The sequence below is a fragment of the Chiloscyllium punctatum genome, chromosome 26 (assembly GCF_047496795.1).
Source record: "Chiloscyllium punctatum isolate Juve2018m chromosome 26, sChiPun1.3, whole genome shotgun sequence".
Taxonomy (NCBI): Eukaryota; Metazoa; Chordata; class Chondrichthyes; order Orectolobiformes; family Hemiscylliidae; genus Chiloscyllium; species Chiloscyllium punctatum.
Window position 1 is genome coordinate 32,452,733 of NC_092764.1, and position 25,455 is coordinate 32,478,187.

Here is a 25,455-nt window from a genome sequence, read left to right on the forward strand (position 1 = left end):
CAGATATTTTTGTAGCATCCTTAAACATAGGTGAGGTGCCGGAGGACTGGAGGGTTGCCCATGTTGTCCCCTTGTACAAGAAGGGTAGTAGGGATATTCCAAGTAACTACAGACCAGTGAGCCAGATGTCAGTGATGGGAAAGTTGCTGGAGAGGGTACTGCGGGATATAATCTATTTATATTATGGAAAAGAATGGGCTTATCAGTGATAGGCAACATGGTTTTCTGCAGGGGAGATAATGCCTTACCAACTTCACAGAGTTTTTTGAGGAAGTGACCAAGTTGATAGATGAAGGAAGGGCTGTAGATGGACTTTATACATGGACTTTGGTAAGATGTTTGGTGAGGTTCCCCATGATAAATTAATGGAGAAAGTGAAGTCAAATGGTGTGAAGGGTGTCCTCGCTAGGTGGGTAAAGAACTGGTTGAGCAACAGGAGATAGAGAGTAGTAGTTGAAGGGAGTTTCTCAAAATGGAGAAAGGGGACTAGTCGTGTTCCACAGTGATCTGTGCTGACCCAATCTTGTTTGTGATATACATGATCTCGAAGAGGGCACTGTTGGTATGATCAGCAAGTTTGCAGATGACACGAAGATTGGTGGAGTAGCAGAAAGCATAGGAGATTGTCAAAGAATATAGGAGACTATAGATAGACTGGAGAGTTGGGTGGAGAATTGGCAGATGGAGTTGAATCCAGGCAAATGTGAGGTGATACATTTTGGGAAGCCTAATTCTAGAGTGATTTATACAGTAAATGGAAAAGCCTTGGGAAAAGTGATGAGCAGAGAGATCTGGGAGTTCAGGTCCATTATACCGTGAAGGTTGCACAGGGGGATAAGGTGGTCAAGAAGGCATATGGTATGCTTGCTTTCATCAAACGGGGTATTGAGTATAAGAGCTGGCAGATTATGTTAAAATTGTACAAGACATTGGTTCTGCCACATTTAGAATACTGTGTACAGTTCTGGTCACCATATTACCAAAAGGATGTGGATGCTTTGTAGAGGGTGCAGAGAAGATTTGCGAGGATGTTGCATGGTATGGAAGGTGCTAGCTATGAAGAGAGGTTGAGTAGGTTAGGATTGTTTTCATTAGGAAAAAGGAGATTAAGGGGGTCCTGATTGAGGTCTACAAAATCATGAAGGGTATAGACAGGGTAGATAGAGATAAGCTTTCTTCCAGGGTGAAAGATGTCATTATTTCAAGGTGAGAGGCGAAAAGTTTAAGGGAGATACATGCGGCAAGTACTTTTCACAGAGAGTAGTAGGTGCCTGGAATGGGTTGCCAGCACAGGTAGTACAGGCAGGCACGGTAGATTCATTTAAGATGCATCTGGACAGATACATGAGTAGGTGGGGAGCAGAAGGATACAGATGCTTAGGAATTGGGCGACAGGTTTAGACAGTACATTTGGATTGTCTCAGGCTTGGAGGGCTGAAGAGCCTGTTCCTGGGCTGTAAATTTTCTTTGTTCTTTTCCTTTAATTTAGACTTTTTAAACCCTTTTTTTGGTACGATATATTTCTTCACATGCTATCCAAACAAAAAATGACAGATCAAATATTTTAGCAATTTCATTGCTTGCTCTTCTTTTGTTGTTCTCTTAAAACATTCTTGTCTACTTGGTCACATTTCAAACAATTAGCACTGTTGTGAAATAACTTGTTTAGTTATGGATGAGATTTGAGTCCAAGTGTGATAAACAAAGTGACTTGTATTTTAGCACATTCAAACTTAAAACCTCTTCTGCCTATAAATATTAACAAAACACATGATCATTTTTGTTAGAAAGACCAAGTATTTCTTAGTGTTCTGCACTTAATTTCTTTTAATCAGTGAATGCCAATGTCAGGAGCAAAACCAATAACAGACAAGGTGACTGAAACAATGCAAATCACAGATTAATGCTGAATGTACACTTGTGTGTAGAATGTTTTTTTCATTCAAGGACATTGAACAGATTGCCTGGTGAAACTGACTGAACAAAGTTCTTAAACAGTTAGTGTATCCAGTCTATTTATCTCTGTGAGATAGGTGCAGTTATTTTTTTCATAAACAAGTAATATTCATCAATATCCTGCAGCAATTTTTATATTTCTACCAATATTAACTAACAGAAACATAGATAATGTTGCAGTTATGGTACAAAGAATTTAAAAAAGTTGAAGTTCTGTACTATATAACTCCATGTATGACTTATTTAATTCTTAAACGTCAAGTGACAGAATGTGCTGTTTTAACAAGCATCACAGCATTTCAGTAAAGAAAACAAATCTCAAAATAAAAATAGGTATATTAAATTTTTTGCACTGACCTGATTTTCTGATGGCATGTTGTAAACCTCAGAGTCAAGCAACATTGTGCAGGCACTAAATGGTACTGCTTGATTTGCTATTGTCCTTGCTGCTCGACAGTGTACTCGTAGAATTTCTTGTTCACATGAAACTACTAGCTTCTCCTAATAATTAAGAATAATAATTGTACTCAATATTATTTTAAAAACATGAATAACAATTTGTAAAGTAGTATCTGACGAGTAAGTAAATAAAATCAAGTTACAAAAAAAAATGCAATTCACACATTTTACAAATTTATTGAATATCCACAATTGATCATGAGCTTGATACATTATTTTCTTAAAATGCACTGCATTCTGATCTTTTTCCTATCTTGACCACCACACTTACATCCCAAAATTTTTTACAATAATTTAAATCAAATATGTCACTAGACTTCCCTTGGTGGTCTAGTGGTAAATGCATCAAATTGGTATGCTACTCGTCTATAGGAAAGCTTCAGTTTCACACTCTGTAGGAATGTGCTCAAGTTTACAGTGAGGCACATTGATTTGGCAGGGGATACAGATCTCAACTCTGCATCTAATCTCATCTGATCCAAGCACATTTGATGCTTGTATTTGATGTCGGAAATGGAACACCATTTTATTTCCCACTAGTAAGGTCCTCCACCAAATTGAACATAAAGTTTGCAAAAAAGGAAATAAACTGCACCTATCAGTCAGGAAGACTGTGCAAAGCAGAAGACAGAAAAGCATGAGACAAAGAAAGGACAACACAAATGAAACAAAAAGGCAGGAGCAAAAAGGAGAGAAAAGAACAAACCTGCAACATTGATACCTTGTGTGAGCAGACAAAAATAGGAACAGTGACTCACAAATAGCAAAGATGAGTATCAGTTCACCTGTTTTGATGTATTCACCTCTATATTTGCTAGGGAACTAGGAAAATTTTTCTGCTCTTCAAGTATGACCACTGGAATTCTTAAAGGCCAACTGGGCCTCAGTTTAATATATTATCCACCACAATACACCACTTCTTCAGTGATTTGCTGGGATGTCCTTTTAGAACCTATTTAAGTCATGCAATGAAGCATCAACATATGACCTTTAGAGTTGAGACTGTGCTACCAACAGACAAAATGAGAGAATGTGACACAGAAATAAAGTATACTAATGCCACATAGACTCCATACCAAAGAAAGCAATTACGATGTTTGCATAATAAAATTAATGCAATATTTCTTGCCCACTTGCATCACCGACTGTGGGGAAATGTACTGAAACAAAAGCACCCTGCATTGTTACATCACATTACTAGTGCATTTTTGCCAGGTTATCAAAAGAAATGGTTACTAACAATAACAGGTAATTGTTCAGCAATTAAGTATTTTTCTGATCATCTATCCATGTGTGTTGTGACAGAAAAAGACAGTTTAAACTATGTTTCTGTTTTCAAGTATAGCACAAAGTCCAGGTATGTACCTGATTAATTTATAACCAAGAACCTCATGATTTGTCACATGCTTGCAACTCTGATTCTACATGACAGAAGGAAAAACAAGAACCACATTTCCAGAGAAAGTGATTTGGGGGTGGGGCAGCTGAATATTTAAGAAATCATTCTGAAATAAAAAGCTAGTCTCATTAATAGTAACCATGAAACTACCAGTCTCTCGTAAGAACTCATCTAGTTCATTATGTTGGTTAGGCAAGGAAATCTGTTTACTTCACTCAGATACACAATAATATGGATAACTCTTAAATGCCCTGACAAAGTAACCTTTGCAAAAAGTCAAAGGATAAAATAATCACCTAGGTACTGGAAGAACAAAAGCACACACTGCTCAACCAATCCTGCAAATTACTCCAGACTTTGGTCAAGAAAAAAAGTAGGTGGAGAGAGCAGGAATCAAGTAAATCTCCAGAAGAGTATAAAGGCATTAAGTATACTTAACAGGAAATCAGAAGGGCAAAAGGGGACATGAGATAGCTTTAGCAAATACAGTTGAGGAGAATCCTAAGAGGTTCTACAATTACATTAAGGACAAAGAGTAACTAGGAGAAATAGGACACCTTAGAGATCAGCAAGCCGATGTGTGGACCTGCAGAAGATGGGGAAGAAACTAAACAAGTATTTTGCTTCAGTGTTTCTGTGGAGAAGGATATGGAAGCTAGGTAATGTGAGGAAATAAATAATGACAGTTTGAAAAATGTCCCTACTACGGAGGTGGTAGTGCTAGACATCCTAAAACCCATGAAGGTGGATAAATTCTCAGGATCTGATCAGGAGTACCCTAGAACTCTGTGATGAAACTAGGGAAATGGGAAGTGATTGATGGCCCCTTGCTGAGATAGTTGTATCACTGACAGGTGAGGTGTTGGAAGACAGAAGGTTGGCTAATGCTGTGCCAATATTTCAGAAAGATGGTAAGGACAAGCCAGGGAACTATAGACTGATGAGCCTGTTGGTAGAGGGGATCCAAAGAGACAGGATTTACATGTCTTTGGAAAGGCAAGGATTGATTAGGGAAAGTCAAATGGCTGTATGTGGGAAATCATGTCTCACTATCTTGATTGAGTTCTTTGAAGATGTAACAAACTGGATTGAGCAAGGCAGAGCAGTGGATGTAATCTATATGGACTTCAGTAAGGCATTTGACAAGGATCCTCATGGTAGACTGGTTGGCAAGGTTAGATTACATGGAATGCAGGGAGAACAAATCATTTGGATAAAGAGATGGCTTGGAGGTAGAAGACAGGGTGGTGGTGGAAAGTTGCTTTTCAGACTGGATGTCTGTGACCTGCAGTGTACCACAAGGATTGGTACTGGGTCCACTGCTTTTTATCATTTAGATAAATGATTTGGATACGAACACGGGAGTTACAGTTAGTAAGTTTGCAGATGACACTAAAATTGGTGTAGTGGGCAGCGAAGACCCTGATCAATTGGGGCAATGGGGTGAGGAGTGGCAGATGGAGTTTAATTTAGATAAATTTGAGGTGCTGCATTTTGCAAAGGCAAATCAGGACGGGATTTATACATTTAATGGTAAGGTCCCAGGGAATGCTGCTGAATAAAGAGACCTTGGAGTGCAGGTTAAGGCCACTTTTGGAATACTACTTTCAATTCTGGTCTCCCCGTTATTGGAAGGATGTAAAACTTGAAAGTGTTCAGAAAAGATTTACAAGGATGTTGCCAGGGTTGGAGGGTTTGAGCTAAAGGGAGAGGCTGAATAGGCTGGGGCTATTTTCCCTGGTGTGTCAGAAGCTGAGGGGTGACCTTATAGAGGTTTATAAAATAATGATGGGCATGGTTAGGGTGGATAGCCAAGGCCTTTTCTCCAGGGTGGCAGAGTTCAAAACTAGAGGACATAGATTTAAGGTGAGAGCGGTAAGAGTTAAGATGGACCTAAGGGTCAACCTTTTCACACAGAAGATGGTGCGTGTATGGAATGAACTGCCGGAGGAAGTGGTGGAGGCTGTTACAACAACAACATTTAAAAGGCATCTGGAGGGTTATATGAATAGGAGGGATTTAGAGAGATATGGGCCAAATGCTGGGAAACGCGACTAGATTATTTAGGATATCTGACCAGGACAATCACCTGATGAAGGAGCGGTGCTCCGAAAGCTAGTGCTTCCAATTAAACCTGTTGGACTATAACCTGGTGTTGTGTGATTTGTAACTTTGTACATCCCAGTCCAAAACCAGCATCTCCAAATCATGACTACGACCAAATCAGTTTTGTGTCCATCTACCTAGATCTCCACAGATCCCATGGGACTGTACCGGTCTGCCATGAGGTACCTTATCAAATGCTTTACTAAAGTCGATGTAGAAGTCCACTGCACTTCCCGCATTAATCATTCTTGTCAACTCCTCAAAAAACTTAATCAAATTGGCAAGACAGCACCTCCCTGCACAAACCCATGCTACCTATGACTAACAAATGTGAATAAGTCCTGTCTCTCATTATCTTCTCCAACAATGTCCCCACCAGTGATGTCAGGCTCACGGGTCTATAATTTCATGGATTGTCTGTTTCTGCTCTTAAAAGAAATGAACAACATTGGCCATTCTCAAATCCTACAGACTCTCGCCTGAGGCTAAAGAGGATGCAAAGATACCTGCTAAGGCCCCAGCTATTTCCTCCCTTGCTCCCACAGTATCCTTTGATAGATCCCATCTAGTCCTGGAGACTTGTCTACCTTAATGTATGTCAACCCATCACTTCCTCCTTCATTATGTTGACCTGCCCAAGAATATTCACACACCTTTCCCTTTACTGTAATAATTCACCTAAGGAAACACCCAAGCTCTGGAACAGACATTGGAGCTGGGACACCTTTGATTGCCCTCATTTTATCTTCAATGGTTATAATCTGATCTTGTCAACTCTAGCTCACGTAGGTCACTTGGGGTAGCTGGAACACAAAGTTTTCCCTCCTAAGGCATATCTTGGAGAAACATTAAGCACCATGTCCTAGTTCTCTCAAATATCTTGATTGGTCTTCCCACTTTTTAGCAATCATCCAGATAAATGACAACGTGGGGTCGACCTTGTAAATTATTTTCCATTGTCTACTGGAAAATGGCACAGGCTGATCATACCCCTAAAGGCAGTCTCGTATATTGGTACAAACCAATATGGATATTAATTGTATCACCTAATTGTAATTGCAGGTATGCGTAGCTCATGTCAAGCTTTGTGAAGGATAGTCTCACGCAAGGTTTTACACAAACTTACGGATTGAAGTCCAGAGTGAATTTTGGTAAAGACTGGGTCCTCAATCACTGACACAGCCACACTAGTATCAATCTCCATTTGAACTGAGTGACTATTTAACCAGATGTTTATTTTGACTGTTTCCAATCTGGATGTTGCTAAGCAATTTAACTGTTTCAAACCAGCTATGGCTGGACTGTCCTGAATGCGCACTTTCCTAGATACCGGCTGGCCAGAGTTCTCTTACTCAATTCAGACCAATGGGACTTTTTTGCTGTCTGCAATGCCAGTAGCAAATACAATGGCCTGCTGGCCTGGATCAGAGAAAAGTTTAACTGTTTGGCTAAGGCTTGGGCTTTGTTTTGAGTTTTTGCTGTGGGTTGTTCAGGACATATTCCGAGCGAGGTTATGCCATTGTCTTCATCAAATGGTGTCCCCCAAGCTCAGTCAGCCTGGGTGCCAACGTCCATTGGCATACCCTCTAACTCATATGCTCCACTTGCCACATTTTCTAATGACAAAGCCATTTGTACTGCCTGTTTGAAGTCCAGCTGGGCTTCAGCTAGTTGGCACTTTGACACAGTCATATCATTAATCCCACATACCAAACAGTCTCTCAATATCTCACTTAGGGCTAAATAAAATTCACATGTTGTAATATTCCTTAACTAAATCCATCAATTCTTAAAAGGTTTCTGTATCAGGTACCTCAGGGAAAGTTAAGCTTCTAAAAACCAAAAAAACTGGGTCCACAAGCAGTCAGGAGAATTACTTGTTGCTTTATATCTGCCCAATGTCATTTGCCCAGTAAAATAATACATTCTTTCCACACACTGGGCCCAGCCTTCAAAGACAGGATCAATACTCAAGGCTCCCAAATAGCGCACTATGTCAGAAATGCTTACCCAACTGAAAGGCGACTGTTATAAATTAATCTCTTCAGGGGTATGTTTTCTCTCATTGCCATTAAAATAACTGCATCAAGGCTGGTATTCCAGCATCATATCACTCTTTATTTACATGTGTACATGACACTGACCCAGCTAGTGCACAGTTGGCTCAGAGTGAGCAGAACCCCTGACACACCTGTTTGTATCTGTCAGTCAGGAATCCCTGACTGGACCAGGTTAACTGTCCCAATGAGGGAACCCATATTCAATATCCACCTGGCTGACCTCATTCCAATCATTCTAGTATGAATCTGTTTTCATTGTGCATTGATTACAGAAAAGTAAATGCAGTAATCTAGGAACTCCCAACTGCTTGGCAGCATTCGATCTGCTAGTTCTTTACATGTATCAAATCTGTTTCCATCCAAACTTGCTTTTCAGGATTTAACTGACAATGACGTTGTTTTATCAGCACTGATTCCAGTACTAATGCAAGTGCATCACATCAGATTTCCTTGAATATCTTGTGACCACATTAGACCTTTTTGTTATTGTCCCTTTAAGTTGTCCCTGAGTGTCTAACTGCCCCAGTATTTCAGCATTGGATAGTCGGATCGAATGAAATTCACTTCTACCGCATTACTTGTCCTCTACTACTCTTACCACCTTGTACACAACTACTGATTTTCAGATTTCTTCTCACATAACCAATTCTACCTGCAATGTGGAGTATCTAATAGATGAAGTCACTTTGCTGCCCTCTGAAATATCGTGCATGCATCACTAAATTTTGCTTTCAGAGGTTCACCTGAAACAGGTCAATAACATTTACCTCTTGTCACTGGCTTGGAATGTTCCAGTGGTAGCAAGTTGGTTTGTCCACTTTTTTCATTGTTGCCTATGAAGTTGTAAATGCTGTGAATCACTTTGCGTGCTCGCCTCAAGTCTTTTTAGAAAAATTGACATGTAATGCAATATTGAGGATTCCTCTGTTTGCCTTCAAAAACTTTTCCTTTATCTATGTTAATGAATTACTAATCATATAACCAAAGATCAATAAAAATGTACTAAACCCAGTAAATTCATTTGCAGAATTTCTGGTAGCAAATAGCAAGAAATGTTTGCAGTTATTCACAACAATAGGTCTTAATCATTGCTTCGAGAGGCTGCAGGAGTCTGTCCAAAGTTCCCTGTGTTTAGGAATGATGAACAGTGCACTTCACTTACTTATACCCAAGCTGATGTTCTTAAAAGTTTTAGACAAATTTAGAAAGTTGGTCTGACTTTATTTCATTTGGTTGTCCATAACAAGTAAAACAACTGAGTTAATTTTATCTATGACCTCAGCTATAATGGTACTTAAAAGAATAACTTCTGGAAATTGGTTTGTTGTATCAATAACCTTAAGAATATATTGGTGACCAGCTTTTATTTTCAGTAATGGTCCTACAAAACAGATATGGATATTAAAAGGTGCTAGTTATTTTTATTGTTGACATTTTCCCATGAATTGATGTGTATGGCATATTTTACAAAACTTCACCATGTCCTTAAGTAGTTTTGGCTAGGAAAATTGCTTCTTTTTGGATGCTTATATTTTTCGTATTCCTACAAATCCTGCCATAGGACTTTCACGTGCGACCTGTGGAAATCTCCTTACAATATCTGGGTGGATTCACTAATTGATGAACATTCATCCATTCCTCATCTGCACAGCTTTGAGGGCATCTCGACATCTTCATCGGTACTTCACTGATCATATAACATTCCAGAATTCCTTCACTCTCAGGTTCAGTATGAGTAATGAACTTTAAGTTGAATTTCTGAGCCTCAATAAAAGAAAATATATAAATACTTCTTTTGAATTAATGTCATGCTTAGAGAAAGTTTCAGCTAGTCCATTATCTGCTCTTGGTACTACTTTGACCTCTGGTGACTTTGTTTAGCCATTGTTCTGGTCACCAGACAATGGAAATAAAAATACCTGGAACTTGTTGCGATAACTCTTCTGTCTCTTTAACCTCACTCACGACTTCCTGGGATGATAAGAAAAGTTACAACTTACATTGCAATCAAAACATTTCCACGGAACAAGTCAACTCTGTACAGGGTTATTTCTGATCATCAACCACTACCACTGTTGTCGACATCAAATCACATTCTAAGCGAAAGAACAGGTAGGTACTGTTCCCTTATCTCTTTAATTAAAACTTTTGGCTGTCAATACAATCTCTGGAGAAAAAAAAAACTCTGTCCTCCTCCAGCAAAAGTGTATTCATTAATCTTGTTATAGATTTAGCTGTATCGTTTGGAATTCTATGACAACATTACGAATGTGGTGGACATTGGGGACCCAGTAGATGTGGTGTATCCAGATTTCCAAGATGCATTCAACAAGATGCCACAAAAAAGGCTGCAGAGTAAGTTAAAGATGTGTGGCGTTACGGGCAATGTATTGGCATGGATAGAGGATTGGTTAAACAACAGGACGCAAACAGTGAGAATAAATGAGTGACGTTCTGATTGGCAGTGACTTGTGGTGTGCCTCAGGGATCAGTGTAGGGACCACAATTATTCACAATTTACATAGATGATTTGGATTTGGGGAACCACATGTAGTGTTTCAAAGCTTGCAGATGACACTAAGGTAGAGCAAAGTGTGCAGAGGACTGTGAAACTTTGTCAAGGGACAGATATAGTTTGAGTGAGCGGCAGAGGTATGGCAGATGGAGTATGATGTTAATAAATGTGAAGTAATCTATATCAGTAGGTATAACAGTAAAAAGGACTATTAATCGAATGGTAAGAAATTGCTGTTGCACCATGCTGGTGTGCAGAGGGACCTAGGTGTCCTTGTGTATGAATCACACAAGGTTGGTCTGTAGGTGCAACAGGTAATCAGGAAGGCAAATGGAATTTTGTCCTTCATTGTTAACGGAATTGAGTTTAAAAGCAGAGAGGTTATGTGGCAGCTGCATATGTTGGTGAGGCCACACCTGGAATATTGTGTGCAGCGTTGGTCTCCTTACTTGAGAAAGATTGTACTGGTACTAGAAGGGATACAGTGGAGGTTCACTAGGTTGTTTCCAGAATTGAGGGGGTTGGTTTATAAGGAGAGACTGAATTGACTGGGATTATATTCATTGGAATTTACAAGAATGAGAGGGGGGGATCTTATAGAAACATAGAAAATTATGAATGGAATAGATTAGAAGTGGAGAGGATGTTTCCACTGGTGGGTGGAACTAGGACAAGAGGGCACAGCCTCAAAATTAGGGGGAGTGGATTTAGGACTGAATTGAGAAGGAACTTCTTCACTCAGAGGGTTGTGGATGTATGGAATTGTCTGCCCAGTGAAGTGATTGAAGCTTCCTCAGTAAATGTTTTTAAAGCCAGGATAAATAATCTTTTGAACAGTGAAGAAATTAGGGGTTGTGGTGAGAGGGCAGGTAAGTGGAACTGAAGCGATGAAAAGATCAGTCATGATCTTATGGCAGTGTGCTTGAAGGGCCAGATGATCTACTTTTGCTCCTAGTTCTTATGTTATGATGCAAGAAAAGGGGTTTTTGTTTCTTTTGACAGGAATCTTTTATATCGCTCAGCAATCTTATTAACAACTTCTGTACTCACAGGAGTTTTATGATTGGACTCAAAATTTAAAGCTACAATTTGATCTGTAGTATTTCTCTTCCTAGTTCCTTTCTTGAACTAGTCGCCTGCCACACAGCTTCCAGTCTTATAGATTAAGGCATGATACTTTAGTGCAAAGGAAATATTTCGGCCGTCAATCTGTAACGTCATTCTCTGCAGATTCCTTTATGATCAGGGTGTGGGTTGGTTAATTTTATGAATTAGATCAAAATTGCCAGACATTCCGCTGCAATTCCAGCAGTTGTGCTTCTCTGGTCTCCAACATGTTTTCATTGTTTCATGGTTATTATCATTAGTTTCTTGGTTTCAGATATTTATTGTATCCATTTTTTTTAAACATCATAATCCTTCAAAATCTCCTCTGACAGTGACGTCAATTTGCTCTGCATGGGCAATGTCCAGGTTTCCTTCAGGGACTTGTTTTGCTATTTTCTCAAATCACAAATTACATTCTTTTCCTGAAATGTCTATAGAAATGTTTTGCTACTGTACTTCAGCTTTGACTACAGCTTTCCTCACCATCACTTTCTTCAGTATCTGATGTCTCTTTTTTAAACTGTATCAATTTAAGCGGTATTTCCTCTATTACCCTTTCCCCTTCCTCTTTCCATTGTTCTCTGCTTGGAATCTTTCATTCCAGCCTCTTAAATTTTCTTTCTTGTGACTTTTCCTCTCCCTTTCAGGCTCCACCTCTTTTTTTTAATGTCCAAGCTACTTTAACTGTAACTGAATTCTCATTAACCCAAGTAACAGAGTACTTGGTTGTATCTAGTTCCTCTATATTTCAAGAGGCAGCACAATGGCTCATTGGTTGGGGCAGCATGGTGGCTCAGCACCAGGGACATGGGTTTGATTTCAGCCTTGGGTGACTGTGTGGAGTTTGCACATTCCCCCATGTCTGCATGGGTTTCCTCTGGGGGCTCCGAATTCTTCCCACAGTCCAAAGATGCGTAGGTCAGGTGAATGGACCATTCTAAATTGCCCATAGTGTCAGGGATGTGTAGCCTAGGTGTATTAGTCAGGGGAAATACTACGGTAGGGGATTGAGTCTGGGTGGGATACTCTTCGGACAGTTGGTGTGGACATGTTGGGCCAATGGCTTGTTTCCAAACCGGTAGGGATTCTATGATTTCTACTAACCCCAGATGCTTTGCCAATATTTGAATGATCTTTGCCTTCTTGACTTTGGCAAGCAATTCCAGCACTAGTTCATTTGCCAATTCTATCGGTCTGGCTTTTGTCAATTCTTATAAATCTATCAGATGCAGATCCATTAATGACAAAATGGTTTTCTACTTTGAAATGCAATTTTATTTTACTGCAAGTGACCTAATACGTGTTGTTATCCTTTACCAATTACCCTTATTCCATATTTCATCTTATGTTGCCCTCGTTCCAAGAATCCCAAAGTATATTATGACTTAACTGGAAATATCTGTTGATATCTGAGCTCCACTGTCCACAAACCACCAGAAATGTGCAAAATACTTAATTAAACTATTGAAATGGTCAATTTGCTTTACTGACCGCTATTCAGAACAAAAATAATTCTCACCAGTTGGAGCCATTAACAGAAAATAAGCATTAATTACAACACACTTAACTTTAACAAATAACACAAAGAAAAAATTACTACTCGGCTGCTATGTGGCTTAATCAATACTTGCTTTAAAACTCTGAATACATACACATTCACAAGTAAAGCAGAAAAGATAGCTGGGTTGACACAAATGTTATGGGTAGAAAAATATAGACAGGGAACCAAAATTCGAAAATCAAAAGTCCATATCACAAGGATGGGTGAAAACGTCTCTCAGCGTTCCTTTTGAATTTAGCAATGATGATGCACAGTTGGAGTAAAGTGAGTTATTCTTCAATTCCAAAGTTGCATGAATTTTTATAGTTTATAATTTATCTTTTCAACCACACTAATAGAAAGATAGAGACAGGTTGCGTGCACCAGCCTGGAGGTTTCTAGCCGATTTGCAATCACAGATCCATAGCAAACTGCAGTTCAATTAATGTTGAGAGTTTGTGTGCTGGAAAAGCACAGCAGGTCAGGCAGCATCCGAAGAGCAGGAGAATCTACATTTTGGGCATAGGTCCTTCATTAGGTCCTCCAGCATCTGCAATCCTTACTTTCTCCTCCCTGCAGTTCAATTAACCTACAGATTGTCGTCAGGCAGTTTCTCCACAACTCAAAAGATTACTGGAGCCTCTCTGTCTCAAAGTATTCACATCATTCATTTGAAAAGTGATGTACTTTCACATAGTTCATAGTTGTAAAACTGTCCTTGTCTTTGAATTATAAAGCAGTGTCCAACTTCCATTCCAGTTTATAGTCCATAAAGCAAAAAGTCCCTCATCAGTAAAACTTTGACACCCAAATCTTTAAGCTGTCTACAGACTGTTTTGAAGGCTCATACAGTAATTCTACAACATTATAATTAGAGCCATTTAAACAGAAAAATCCTTAGACTCCGGTTTCAATCAATTCAATTCAATCCAACTGATTCAAGAAATGGCTGAAGGCATTGTATTGAGGGCTGTAGGTCTTAGCAACGTCCCAGTTGTGGTACCGAAGATTCGGGTTGCAAGACCAGCTGCACTCTTGGACAAACCTTTCCAGTATGACTGCAGCAGTGGCCTCTTCCCAACAATGTAGAAAAGTATTCTGTACATCATGTCCTCGAAAAGCAGGTCAAACTTAGTTTAGCCAATTTTTTTTATCAGTCTACTTTTACTCCTAAAGCCATGGAAGATATCAGTGACAATGCTATCAAGCAGGAATAACCTGAATACCTATGCTCAGTTTGGTCTTCACCAGGGCTATAACTCCAGGTATCATTTTATGCCTTTGTCCAAAATGGACAAAAAAGCTGAATTGAAGAGACAAAATAAGAATGAATGTTGTTGCTAGACGGCAACGTTTGATAGATATGACATTGTGAAGCTCCAGTAAAACTGAAGTCAATGGTGATCAGTGGCAAAATTGTCCACTGGTTGGAGTCATAACTAACACAAAGATAGATAGTGAGGTGTTAAGAAGTCAATCCTCGCAAGCCTATGGCATCAATGAAGGGGCTCCCAAAGCAGAGCCCTTGCCTCAATCACCTTCTGCTGTTCAATCACCTAGTATTCATTACGTAAACGGCAGAAATGGGGATTGTTGTTCACCAATGATTGCAATATTCAGTAACATTCACAATTCTCAGATATGTATTCAGTCCATGACCATGCGAGCAACACTTCAGCTGGTAAAAAACAAGTAGCATGCCAATCACATAAATACCAGAAAATGAGCAGCTCCAGCAAGAACAAAACTAACCATCATCTCTTGATGTTCAATAGCAATACCATCATTACTCCAAAAGAGAAAATGCTGGAAAATCTTAGCTGAGTTGAGCTTTGACAAAGGGTCAGTTAGACTCGAAATGTCAGCTCTTTTCTCTCCTTACAGATGCTGCCAGACCAGCTGAGATTTTCCAGCATTTTCTCTTTTGGTTTCAGATTCCAGCATCCGCAGTAATTTGCTTTTACCATCATTACCTCCCTCACTATCAACATTCTAAGGATTGTAATTGACCAGAAACTGAACTTGACAAGCAATTTAAACACAGACTACAAGACCAGATCAGAGGCTGGGAATTCTATGATGAATAACTCACCATCTGACACCCCAAAGCCTGTCAAGCAACGACAGGTCAATATTGTGATACAACACCCTCCACTTGTTTGGATGAGTGCAGATCCAACATCACTCACGAAGCTCAACACTATTCAGGGTAAAGCAGCCTGTTGACTGGCACTCCATCCAGAACCTTAAGCATTCAACCTTCCATAAATGACAGTAGGCAGGAGCAGCATTTTGCATTCTAAAAGCCACCTATCAAACCCATGACCTTTACCAACAAGTCCAATGACAGTTTGCGTGTAGAACCACCACCAGCATGTGCAATTTCCATCCAAGTCATACGCTTGAGCAGAATCCTGAACCTCCATCCTTAACACGTTACTGGCATATCTATACCACATGAACTGCAGTGGTTCAGGACAGGTCATCACTGCTTTAAAGGAATAGCAAATAAATGCAGGCATTTCTAGCATAGCTCATACTCAAAGAATTTAAATTTTAATAAACCAAAAACCAGTCTGGCTGTATGTGTTGTTGAGAAGCAAAGTGGACATAACGACATGACCATTCAGAACTAAACAGCAAATGTCTTGACTCCCCCATCTCTTTTGAACCTAACTTTTTCCAGTCTTATTTTATCAGACAATACATTTTAATAGAAAGAAAATTCTGACACTACTTAAAATTTCCTGTGCAATATGGAATGCAAACAATCGAAGAACTATAGATAACTCTGGGATGTAACTTTGTTGCTTTTACTGGCATGACAATACAGGAGGAAAACTGAGGTCTAACGTACAAGAACAACTAGAAACCTGAGGTAGTATGTAACTTGAGACCATAAATGGAATCAAATGCTATGGAACTGCCATTTTTCATAAGTCTGTTTTATGGATAGCTAAGATACTCCCCAATAAATAGGGGTAAACTGGAGGATCTACAACAACAGCAATAACTAAATCTGTTATTCACACACAAAAAACCTCAAATCTTAAAAGCAAATTAGAATTATCCTTTAACAACGCTTTACGGTTATTGAATGACAGAATCAAGAAAAATTCAGAAATAAATTTGTTAAAAGGAACATAATTTACCCGCTCAATGCTATGTTGAAGGCGTAGTTTGCCACGCACTGCTTCTTGATGCCTGAAAAGTTCCTTCAGTGGTTCACACAAAGATGGAGGTGGTGCAATCTATGAAATTGAAATGCAGTTTTTTAAAGGAGCAAATAGCTTTCACATGTTTAATCATTTAAATGAATATTTTTCAAGCAGTCAACAAATATTGCAAAATAGCCGCAGATATACCTTTTTAATGTACTCTAGGTATGACTCTCGCCATCAATTCAAATGTATCTTATTTATACTTCTGCAAAAATATTTCAAATGACTTAATCTAAATCAAAATCATAAAAACATAAATGGTTGTTTGACACACATTTTTGGAAACTAACTTAAGCTAAGCTTGAAAAGTCCTTCATAAAAAAAAGCTAGTGAGTTCCTAGAATATTTAAAGTAGTAGTTTGTAATGAAATGTATTTTCTTTCTTTACACATGGAGATCACTGGAAAGAACAGCATTTATTGAATATTCATAACTGCCCTTGAACTGAGTGATTTGCTAGGTCATTTTTGACAGTAGTTAGAAGTGAACCACATTAATGTAGATTTGGAATTGCATATAGGTCAGACCAGATCAAGATCACAGATTTCTATCCTCAAAAGCACATTAGTGAATCATATACTTTATTTTCAACAATAATCAACAATAATTCCTGAAGATTAGTGCTTTTTAAAAAATTTCAGATATAATATATTAAATTTAAATTCAACCAGCTGCCATGGTGGAATCTGTGGGAGAACTTGGATTAGTAGTCCAATGTCACTGCCCCTCATATTATATATAAATTAATATATACAGCAGTCCAACGTAAAATCAAATGCAGTTTCAGTTTGGAAAAATGAATTGCACTAACAAGTTATTGTAACTAATACATATTATTTTGAGAAATCGGATTTGAATTTTCACAGAAAAAGAAAGGTCAGAAGCCACCACTGAGGGCAGGGAGTGAAAGTAGACCAAAATTTGACAACTAAACACTATCCAGTGACTAAGATGTTTCTTTTTAAAATACATATGGAGTTGGGCGAGATTGTGATCATTCAGACACTCTCAATCCTTGAATGGTTAATTAATAATCATAAAATGGCTCAGATTTGAAAATATATAATTTAGACAAGCCACCAGATTGTGGGATGGCACCTAGCAAAGAGAAAATTGAACAGAAAATATTTTGCAAATAGATCAAGGCTTCTACTTACCACTGGGATGTGGAGTTTGCTGAGAGGTTTTCCATCCAGCAAGTAAGAACCAGTATACGTGACATATTCAGCATAGCACTGAGGTGCTTGTGGGATAATACAGCACAAGATTTTACGCTTTTCTTCAATCTTTTTACGAATTTGAAGGTATTCAAAATAGGGATTTGATCGATCACTGTGATATGGTTCAATCTCATCCAATTTAATTGCATCAACAATAGCTGCCAATGTTTGTTGGATTATTTCTCGGGTTTGCTGTGCTGATGGGTTGAGAATCATTGGTTGATGATTTGCACGAGGGATTTTTCGTTTGCGTGGATGTTGCACATGTGCGTCATCCTCATCCACAACTCGCCCTTTTGCTTTTCCTAATTGAGTTGGAGCAGTATCCTTCTCCATAGCAGTAGCATTATTTTGTTTGATTTGATTAGCCAACATTTGCGCTCGGTTCCTTGTCATTCGTTGAGGAACTTCTTCTGCTTTGGTTGGCTTCGCAGTCTCAATTACTGGTTTAACTGTCACCTCTGTAGCTTCAAGTACTTTGAAAACAGTGCCATTTGCCAAAGAACTCGGAGTAACATCCACAGCTTTGTCTTCAAATTCAGGACCTGATTCAGTATGCTGCACCGAAAGCAGCTGAATACTACTCTCCCCGATATCTTCAGCTTTTACAGAGGTCTTTTCTACTGTTATGTTACTGACACTATCCACAATTTTGTCATCTACTATTATTGGCTCCATCTTTAGAATCTCATTATTAGCTTCATGCTCTTCCACTGATGACAAAGGAGGATAATCTATAACTTCAGTACTCGCATTCACAGTTGCAGAATCATTAGTGTCAGGTGTTTTAGCAATTTCTTCAGATTCAGGCTCTGTCATTTCAACAAGTGGATCTTCTTTATCCTGTATTGGCAGCATTGGAAGTGAGAATGGCCCCAAATCAAGATCATCTATTGAATTTGGAAAAGAATCATTCCATAATGGTTCTTCCTGGTCTTCAGAAGTAATATTCTGGTGTAGCTGTATGCATTTTTCTGATTTAATTGGTTCCTGCTGGTTTTCAACAGCTATCGTATGTGCTTCTGGAGTCACATTCCCAGTACATTTTTGAGGAAGTAGCTTGCAGGAATCAAGCGGTGAATCTGTTCTTCCAGGAGAAGAACAGATAGCACCATCTAAAGCTGGCGATTCTTCCATCTGATCCACACATGTCATATCACCTCTGTCTTCATCTTGCTCCAAATGAGGGGTTGATATTGGACACTGGACAGGTGATTCAGGAAAAGGAGATGAAATTGATGAAACTGATGGCATTTCTGTGGTATTCATAGTTTCTGAAGGAGAAAGGTGTTTGGAGGGTTCACCAAGAGATACCTGAGGTGGCCTCAGTTGCAACTCAGAACCCAGTGACCAATTCACTGAATGGTCCAATGAATTAGCCATAGGGCTCAGACTTAGCTGTTCAAATGTTCTGTGTGGAGAAGCTGGATAGCTTAGTTTACTCTGGACTGACTCATTAGGAGCAAATGGGTCTCCAGATGTAGGCAGAAAACTGGCACTTAAAGCTGAATTAGGAGAAGTCAAGGGAGTATTTGCTTGCTGTTCCGAAGAATCCAATGGCAAACCAAAGTCGGTAACTAAGCTATCTAGAGATGGCTCTAGTTGATCATATTTATGTGATGGTGAAGGTTCTGTCTGCAAATGATTAAGTACACTTTCAGGCGAAGGGTTCAAATTTTCAGTAAATGATTTGACCACTCTAGAATGAGACTGTTCCAACTGTGGTGAGGAAATACCATACTCAGGGGAAATGTATGTTGGGGACAAGCCAGAGAACCTCTCAGACTGAACAATGGACTTCTCCTCCATTGGCTGAGGAATAGAAACATGATAATCTGCTGAGGCTGGCATACTCTGTTGCCTGTAGAATTTGTCAGAATTAATGTTAAATTCGTCTTCTACTGGCCTTCTGGCATCCATTGACAATGATCGATAGAGCCCAGGAACAGTGCTGGTTGGATTTGAATTCTCTTGAATGTTAGTGGGGGCATTTAGATATCTATCAAAAAAGGAAGGAGAACAAGCATTCATGGATATTGTGGAGATGGTCACTGAATTCTGGGACTCTATTCCTTCAAACAGATCGGTAAGATCTTCGTTCACACAGTTAGGTGTATGGGGTGCTGGCAGCAAGTCCTCATAGCTTGGACAAGAAACCACTGGAGTCAGTTTTGGAACACCTGTGGATCTATCTTGATCAGATCTTGGTGAAGCAGACAAATTCTCCTTCAACCCAGGACTAGGTAGCCAATCTTTCGCATCGGGACCAGAAACTGGCTGAGATTGTGTGTCGGGTGATGTAATTTGACTTTGCATTTGATCTTTAATTTTTTTGTCTCTTTGTTGAGACTCAATTGAACTCTTTTTAGTTGGCAGATCAAAGTTTCTCCTACGTCCTTCTTCTGCATTTCGGAATTTTTCCCTTAACTTGGGATCACCTGATCTGTGCCTCAGCTTCTCTTTTAGTTTCATTCTTTCCTTATGTTTTTTGTGACGTTCTTCAATTTCTAGATCTTTCTGGCTTAGCATACGCTCAAAACTGGTCATCATTAGGTCTCCATCAACTAAAAGTTTCTCCTTAGGCCTGCTGTCCTTACGGGAAATTTCTTTTGATGGGTTTAATTTATCATTTTCACCGATTCTAAACTTAACAGATTCATTTTTATCCTTTTCTGCACCTTCTTTGACTTTTTCTTTTTGTTTAATGTCATGGTTTTTGAAACAGTCATCTTTTGCTTTCTCTTTGTTTCCATTTAACTCTCTAACTGTTGAAAGAGAGTCTTTAGTTCCAGACTTTTGTTCTTCTTTTGAATGTTTGCAAATCATGGTTAATTCACCATGTTTTTCCTTGTGCTTTTCTTTGTCATCTTTTGATTTGTCTTTGTGCTTCTCTTTCTTTTTCTTATCCTTATCCCTCTCCTTGGTAGTGATCAAAACTTTTTCTGATTTTTTAGACAACTCCTTTTCAGACTCACCCTTGTCTTTTTTCTCATTTAACACAACATCCACACTTTTGTCGAGTTCATCTTCTTTCTCAAGTTTTAAAAAATGGCTTAGCAAATCACTATCACACATTATGGGTTCTCTTTCAAATGTTGAACCTTCTCTTTTTCCAGCAGAGTCTCTGAATTCCTCAGATTTGTCCCGTTTCTCTCTCTTTATTTTATCTTTCTCATGATTTTTCTTTGATGATGATGATGATGATGAATGCCTATTTCTCTCCTTTTCTTTACTCTTTTCATGTGTGTACAAAATGAAAAGAGAATCCTTCATTTTTTCCTCTCCAATATCATGATCAACATTTGCAACATCATTAAAACCACACGTTGCAGAATCATGTGTTCTTTCTGTGAAGCTGTCAGATGAAATTTCGCTGCTCTTGTCATTGGAATCCTCTTTCAATTCATTAAGAGTTGTAGTTTGCAGTTTTTCTGGGCATTTTTTTTCTTCTTCTATTGTATTTCCTTTCGAAAGCCTCTTTTCCTTCAATAGGAGTTCTTTGTCAATTTTATCCTTGCCTTTAGCTTTCAACTTTTCATCACAGGAGTGTCGCTTCTCCATCTTTTCGGGAAGCTTCAGCTTGAATTTCTTTTCTAGATTTGAATTTGTTAACACTCTTTCCTTCTTTTCTTTAAATTTATCACCCAGTTCTTTTTCCTTTTTTTCTCTCTGTCTTTCAGATAAACATTTTTCTCTCTTATCTTTCCCACTATCTGAAATTTTGTCCTTTTTCTTATCTTTCAGTTCTTTATCTTTATGCTTTTCTGCTGAATGTTTGTCAACTGAGCATCTTCTCTGTTTATCAGAGAGAAATGGCTCCCTCTCTGCCTTTGCCTCTTCCTTTTCAGGTTGAGTGTCACTTCTGCACATTTGATTACTTTCAAATTCACGATAATTTACCTCATCACCACTTTCATCTGTGAAGATGTCATTTGCTCTGCTATGCCAGCATTTTTCCTTTCCTATTTCCAGATCAGTTCCTTTTTGTTTATCTATTTTCTCTTTTTCCTTTCTTTCTGGAACATCTTTGTCTTTTTCGTTATGTTTTTCCATTACATTTTTCTCTCTTTCTTTGTTCAGCTCTAACATTTTTCTGTCCTTGTCTCGGCTGAAAAGGTCTCGGTTCTTTTCTTTTTGTTCTCTTTTGTCTTTGAAACTACCCGGCTCTCTGTATAGCTTTTCTCGATCAGTATCTTTGTCTTTCAAGAATTTATCAATCAAGCTTTTCTCTATTTTTTCCTTTTCAATTTCCAATGAAAGTTTCTCCTTAGACTTGTCTTTATGTTTTTCCATTTTTATTCTGTCCTTCTTTTCAGGTCCCTCTTTTTTGTCTCTCTCTTTCCCTGAATAATGTCTCTCTCTTGCTTCGATCATTCTTCCAGTGAAATCACTTTCAGACTTCTCTTTGAAGAAACATTCACTCACAAACTCTCTTGAATCACCTTTGGAGGCATCTTCTGGTTTTCCTTTAAGATCTTTCCTTTCCTTGCTATATTCAGATATGGTATCTTTCCGATCTTTAATGTTTTCAAAAGTATCTTTATCTTTTCGGTCCTTAACACTTTCAGTGGAGTCTTTTCTCTTTTTATCTTTCTCCAGAGGACATCCTTGTCCTGACTTATGTTTATCAGATTGGTCCTTTTTCTTCTCTGCATTTTTTTCTACATAATCTCTATCTTTCTTCCTTGTGTCTTTATCATGGCGTTTTTCATTTAGTTCACGCTTTTCCTTTAACTTCAATTCCTTTTTCCTTTCCTTACTTTCTTCCTTCATCGTTTCAACAACCAGTTTTCCTACTGCACCATCTTTGTGTTCCTTTAAGTCTTTGATTGGAATACTCCAATTATCTTCTTTTAAATCAGAGAAAGAAGAATCAGAGGATAAATCTGAAAACCAATTATCTTCATGATCAGACGCACTGAACCTATCATCATCTACAAACTGATTTCTGATTTTCAGATCCTCATAGTCTGATTCCTCTTTGTGAGTCTTTTCCTTTTTTAGTTTTTCCTTGTCATCTTTAAGACCTTTATCTTTGTCTGATTTTTGATATTTCTCACCTTTTGCAAATTTGTCCTTTGCCTTTTTCTTTTTATCATCTTTGTGAATTTTAAGCTTTTCTTCTTTGGAATATTTTTCTCTCTCTTTAAAAGATTTTTCTTTATTGACTTTAGACATTTTCTCTTTCTCCTCTTTTAGAGATTTGTTAACATCTTTAGTGGTATCTCTAATTTTCTTTGTTAGCTTTTCTTCTTTACAGGTTTTCCCTAAATCATCTTTAAGCAACCAGTCTTTTTCTTCAGGTTTGACTTTAAAAAGTTTTTCTCTTTCTTCCTTCTTCAATTCTTCTTTGTCATGTTTAACTACTTCTGGACTTAAACATTTGTCCGCTCTTTGCTTAGATTCATCCATATTTAAACTCTCAGCTTTTGAAAATTTATCATACTCTGTCACAGTGCTCTGAGATTTTCCTTTCTCCTTGTCTTTTATTTTGTGCCTGTGCTTCATTTTATGCTTTTTAACAACTTTGCCCTTCTTATCAAATTTCCGAACTATTCCATCAGTGTTCAAAATCTTAAAGATATCATCAGTCACTTTCTTTTCTATAACATCTCCATCGATCAGATTTTTCTTTTTATGGACTTTCACCTCTTTTGATGGTTTAATAGACTCTAAACTTGAATCTTCTGAAGAATAATCTGATTCACTTGTGAGTCGCGTTCTCACAGACTCTGACAAAGAGCTCACATCAGACCACACTGGTGACATGTTTGATTTCCAACTATCAGTTCGCCAAGGTTTAGTATGTTGCTCTGCAAGACTGGGAATATGCTTTGATGACATATAGCTTGCTTGAGAGGAAGAGCAGGATGCAGGAAGTGAAGAGAACATTGTTGATTCTTTCAAGCTCATAAAAGACTCCTTCATGCTAATTCCACTCTGTATGGAACCTTTATCCTCCTCCTCACTTTCTGAGTCATCACTTTCTGTTGCAGATGAATTGAATAGATCTTCATCCTTACCCAATCTGACCTCTTTGTTTTTCACCTCTTTTTTCCATTTTTTTTTCACTTTAGTTTTCTCCTTTTGTTGCTTTTTAACCAGTGACTCTCTTTGTTTAGAGCTTGCATTCGGCAGACTAGCATGCACTAAAGGTCTGCTAAGAGGAGGAGAGAAGCGTATTAATCTATCTTCTTCATCTGAACTGTTGGTGTCAGATAATATACGTCGTGGAGTTTTCTTTGGTGTTAGAAGAGAATTTTTAGAATAGGTTTTTGTCTCTAGTTTAGGAATAGAAATACAACTGTTTATTTTCATGTCCTTTCGATAATCTTTCTTCAGCAAATGTTTGTCGTCAACAGGTGGTATTCTATCTTCCTCATCATCCTCATCAAATTCATACTCATCTTTGACTTGTGTTACTGTTTTAGAGGACTCTTGTCGCTTGATTTTGTGCCTTAGGCCCTTCTCAAATTCTGAGTCTGTATTATTACCATCAATTGAACTGGATGGTGCAACTGAGGGAGCATCTTCATCTTCTGAAGTTTCTACGTGGCAATAAAGTACACATATATATAAGATACAAACATAATTTTTCAAAACCACATTTTACAAAAGCTTTAGTAAAGGATGACACACCACCTTTGTTATATTGGTCTTGCTAAGGCTGGTCACAACATTTTAAGTCAATGCTTATTTTCAGAATAAAAATATTCAAAATGATTAATTTGAATAGTTTCTAGCCATATTGGAGGACAGAGGAAGGTTGTCAATGGCAGGAATCATGCCATATATGAAAATAACCCACAAAATCTTACTTGCTGCCCCTTCACCAGAACATGTACAATAAAGTTACACAAATGAACAATCAGTTCAATAGCACCAATTATTCTGTCTGAAACAAAGAAACCATCAATAAATTTGATGGGGAACTGAGGCACAGGAAAGGTCAGAATGTGAAACTCACTGTAGCAAATAAAAATTGAGGCAATCACGTGGTTACATTTAAAAGAAAGTCAGATATTACAAGTCAGAATGGAATAGAAGAGTACTAACAAGCTTAAATTGGATAGGTTAGGAGAATTTCTTGCAGGGGGGCAGCACAAGTAACAAACAAATGGCTTGTTTGAGGTTTAAAAAAATTTCAAAGCTGACACTTAGGAATAAATTGTCAGAATAATACCAACAATCTTTCAATTTATGATGGGGTAATTTACAGAAGAAATACAAGGTTTGTTGTATTATTCAAAAGTTAAAGCACTGATTTATCTGACAAAACCACTGTAACTGTTTCATTGGTCAATATCCAAATTTAAATACTTGAGGACAGAGATACAATTAAAAAAAACAGAACTGAATATTAAAGCCAATGTATCTTAAAATATCTAGAAATAATCATTTCTAGGAGAGACCATTCATACCATAGTTCCTTGACAAAGCTTTGAAGCAGCAATAGTAGCTTATAGGCTACTATTCTGAACATATATACACATACGTCTATACTGAAAAACTCCATATTATTGAACTCTTGTGCATTACGTAAACCTCTGTATCAGTGCTCTATCAAAGATTAGATTAGATTAGATTAGAATACTTACAGTGTGGAAACAGGCCCTTCGGCCCAACAAGTCCACACCGCCCCGCCGAAGCGCAACCCACCCATACCCCTACATCTACCCCTTACCTCACACTACAGGCAATTTAGCATGGCCAATTCACCTGACCTGCACATATTTGGAGTGTGGGAGGAAACCGGAGCACCCGGAGGAAACCCACGCAGACACGTGGAGAATGTGCAAACTCCACACAGAGAGTTGCCTGAGGCGGGAATTGAACCCAGGTCTCTGGCGCTGTGAGGCAGCAGTGCTAACC

At 38.3% G+C, this 25,455-nt stretch overlaps 1 protein-coding gene across 6 annotated transcripts in view; it reads right to left on the reverse strand.

Annotated features, from left to right (window-relative positions):
• The window catches only part of ankrd11 (ankyrin repeat domain 11), a 205,559-nt gene that overhangs the window by 19,183 nt on the left and 160,921 nt on the right, over nucleotides 1-25,455 (reverse strand). For all 6 annotated transcript variants that reach the window (XM_072596077.1, XM_072596076.1, XM_072596078.1 and 3 more), the window contains 3 exons: nucleotides 17,521-24,131; nucleotides 16,295-16,393; nucleotides 2,314-2,457 (listed from right to left, as the gene is read on the reverse strand). In XM_072596077.1, coding sequence (XP_072452178.1) covers nucleotides 2,314-2,457; nucleotides 16,295-16,393; nucleotides 17,521-24,131 — 6,854 coding nt within the window. The remainder of the gene's footprint in view (nucleotides 1-2,313; nucleotides 2,458-16,294; nucleotides 16,394-17,520; nucleotides 24,132-25,455) is intronic.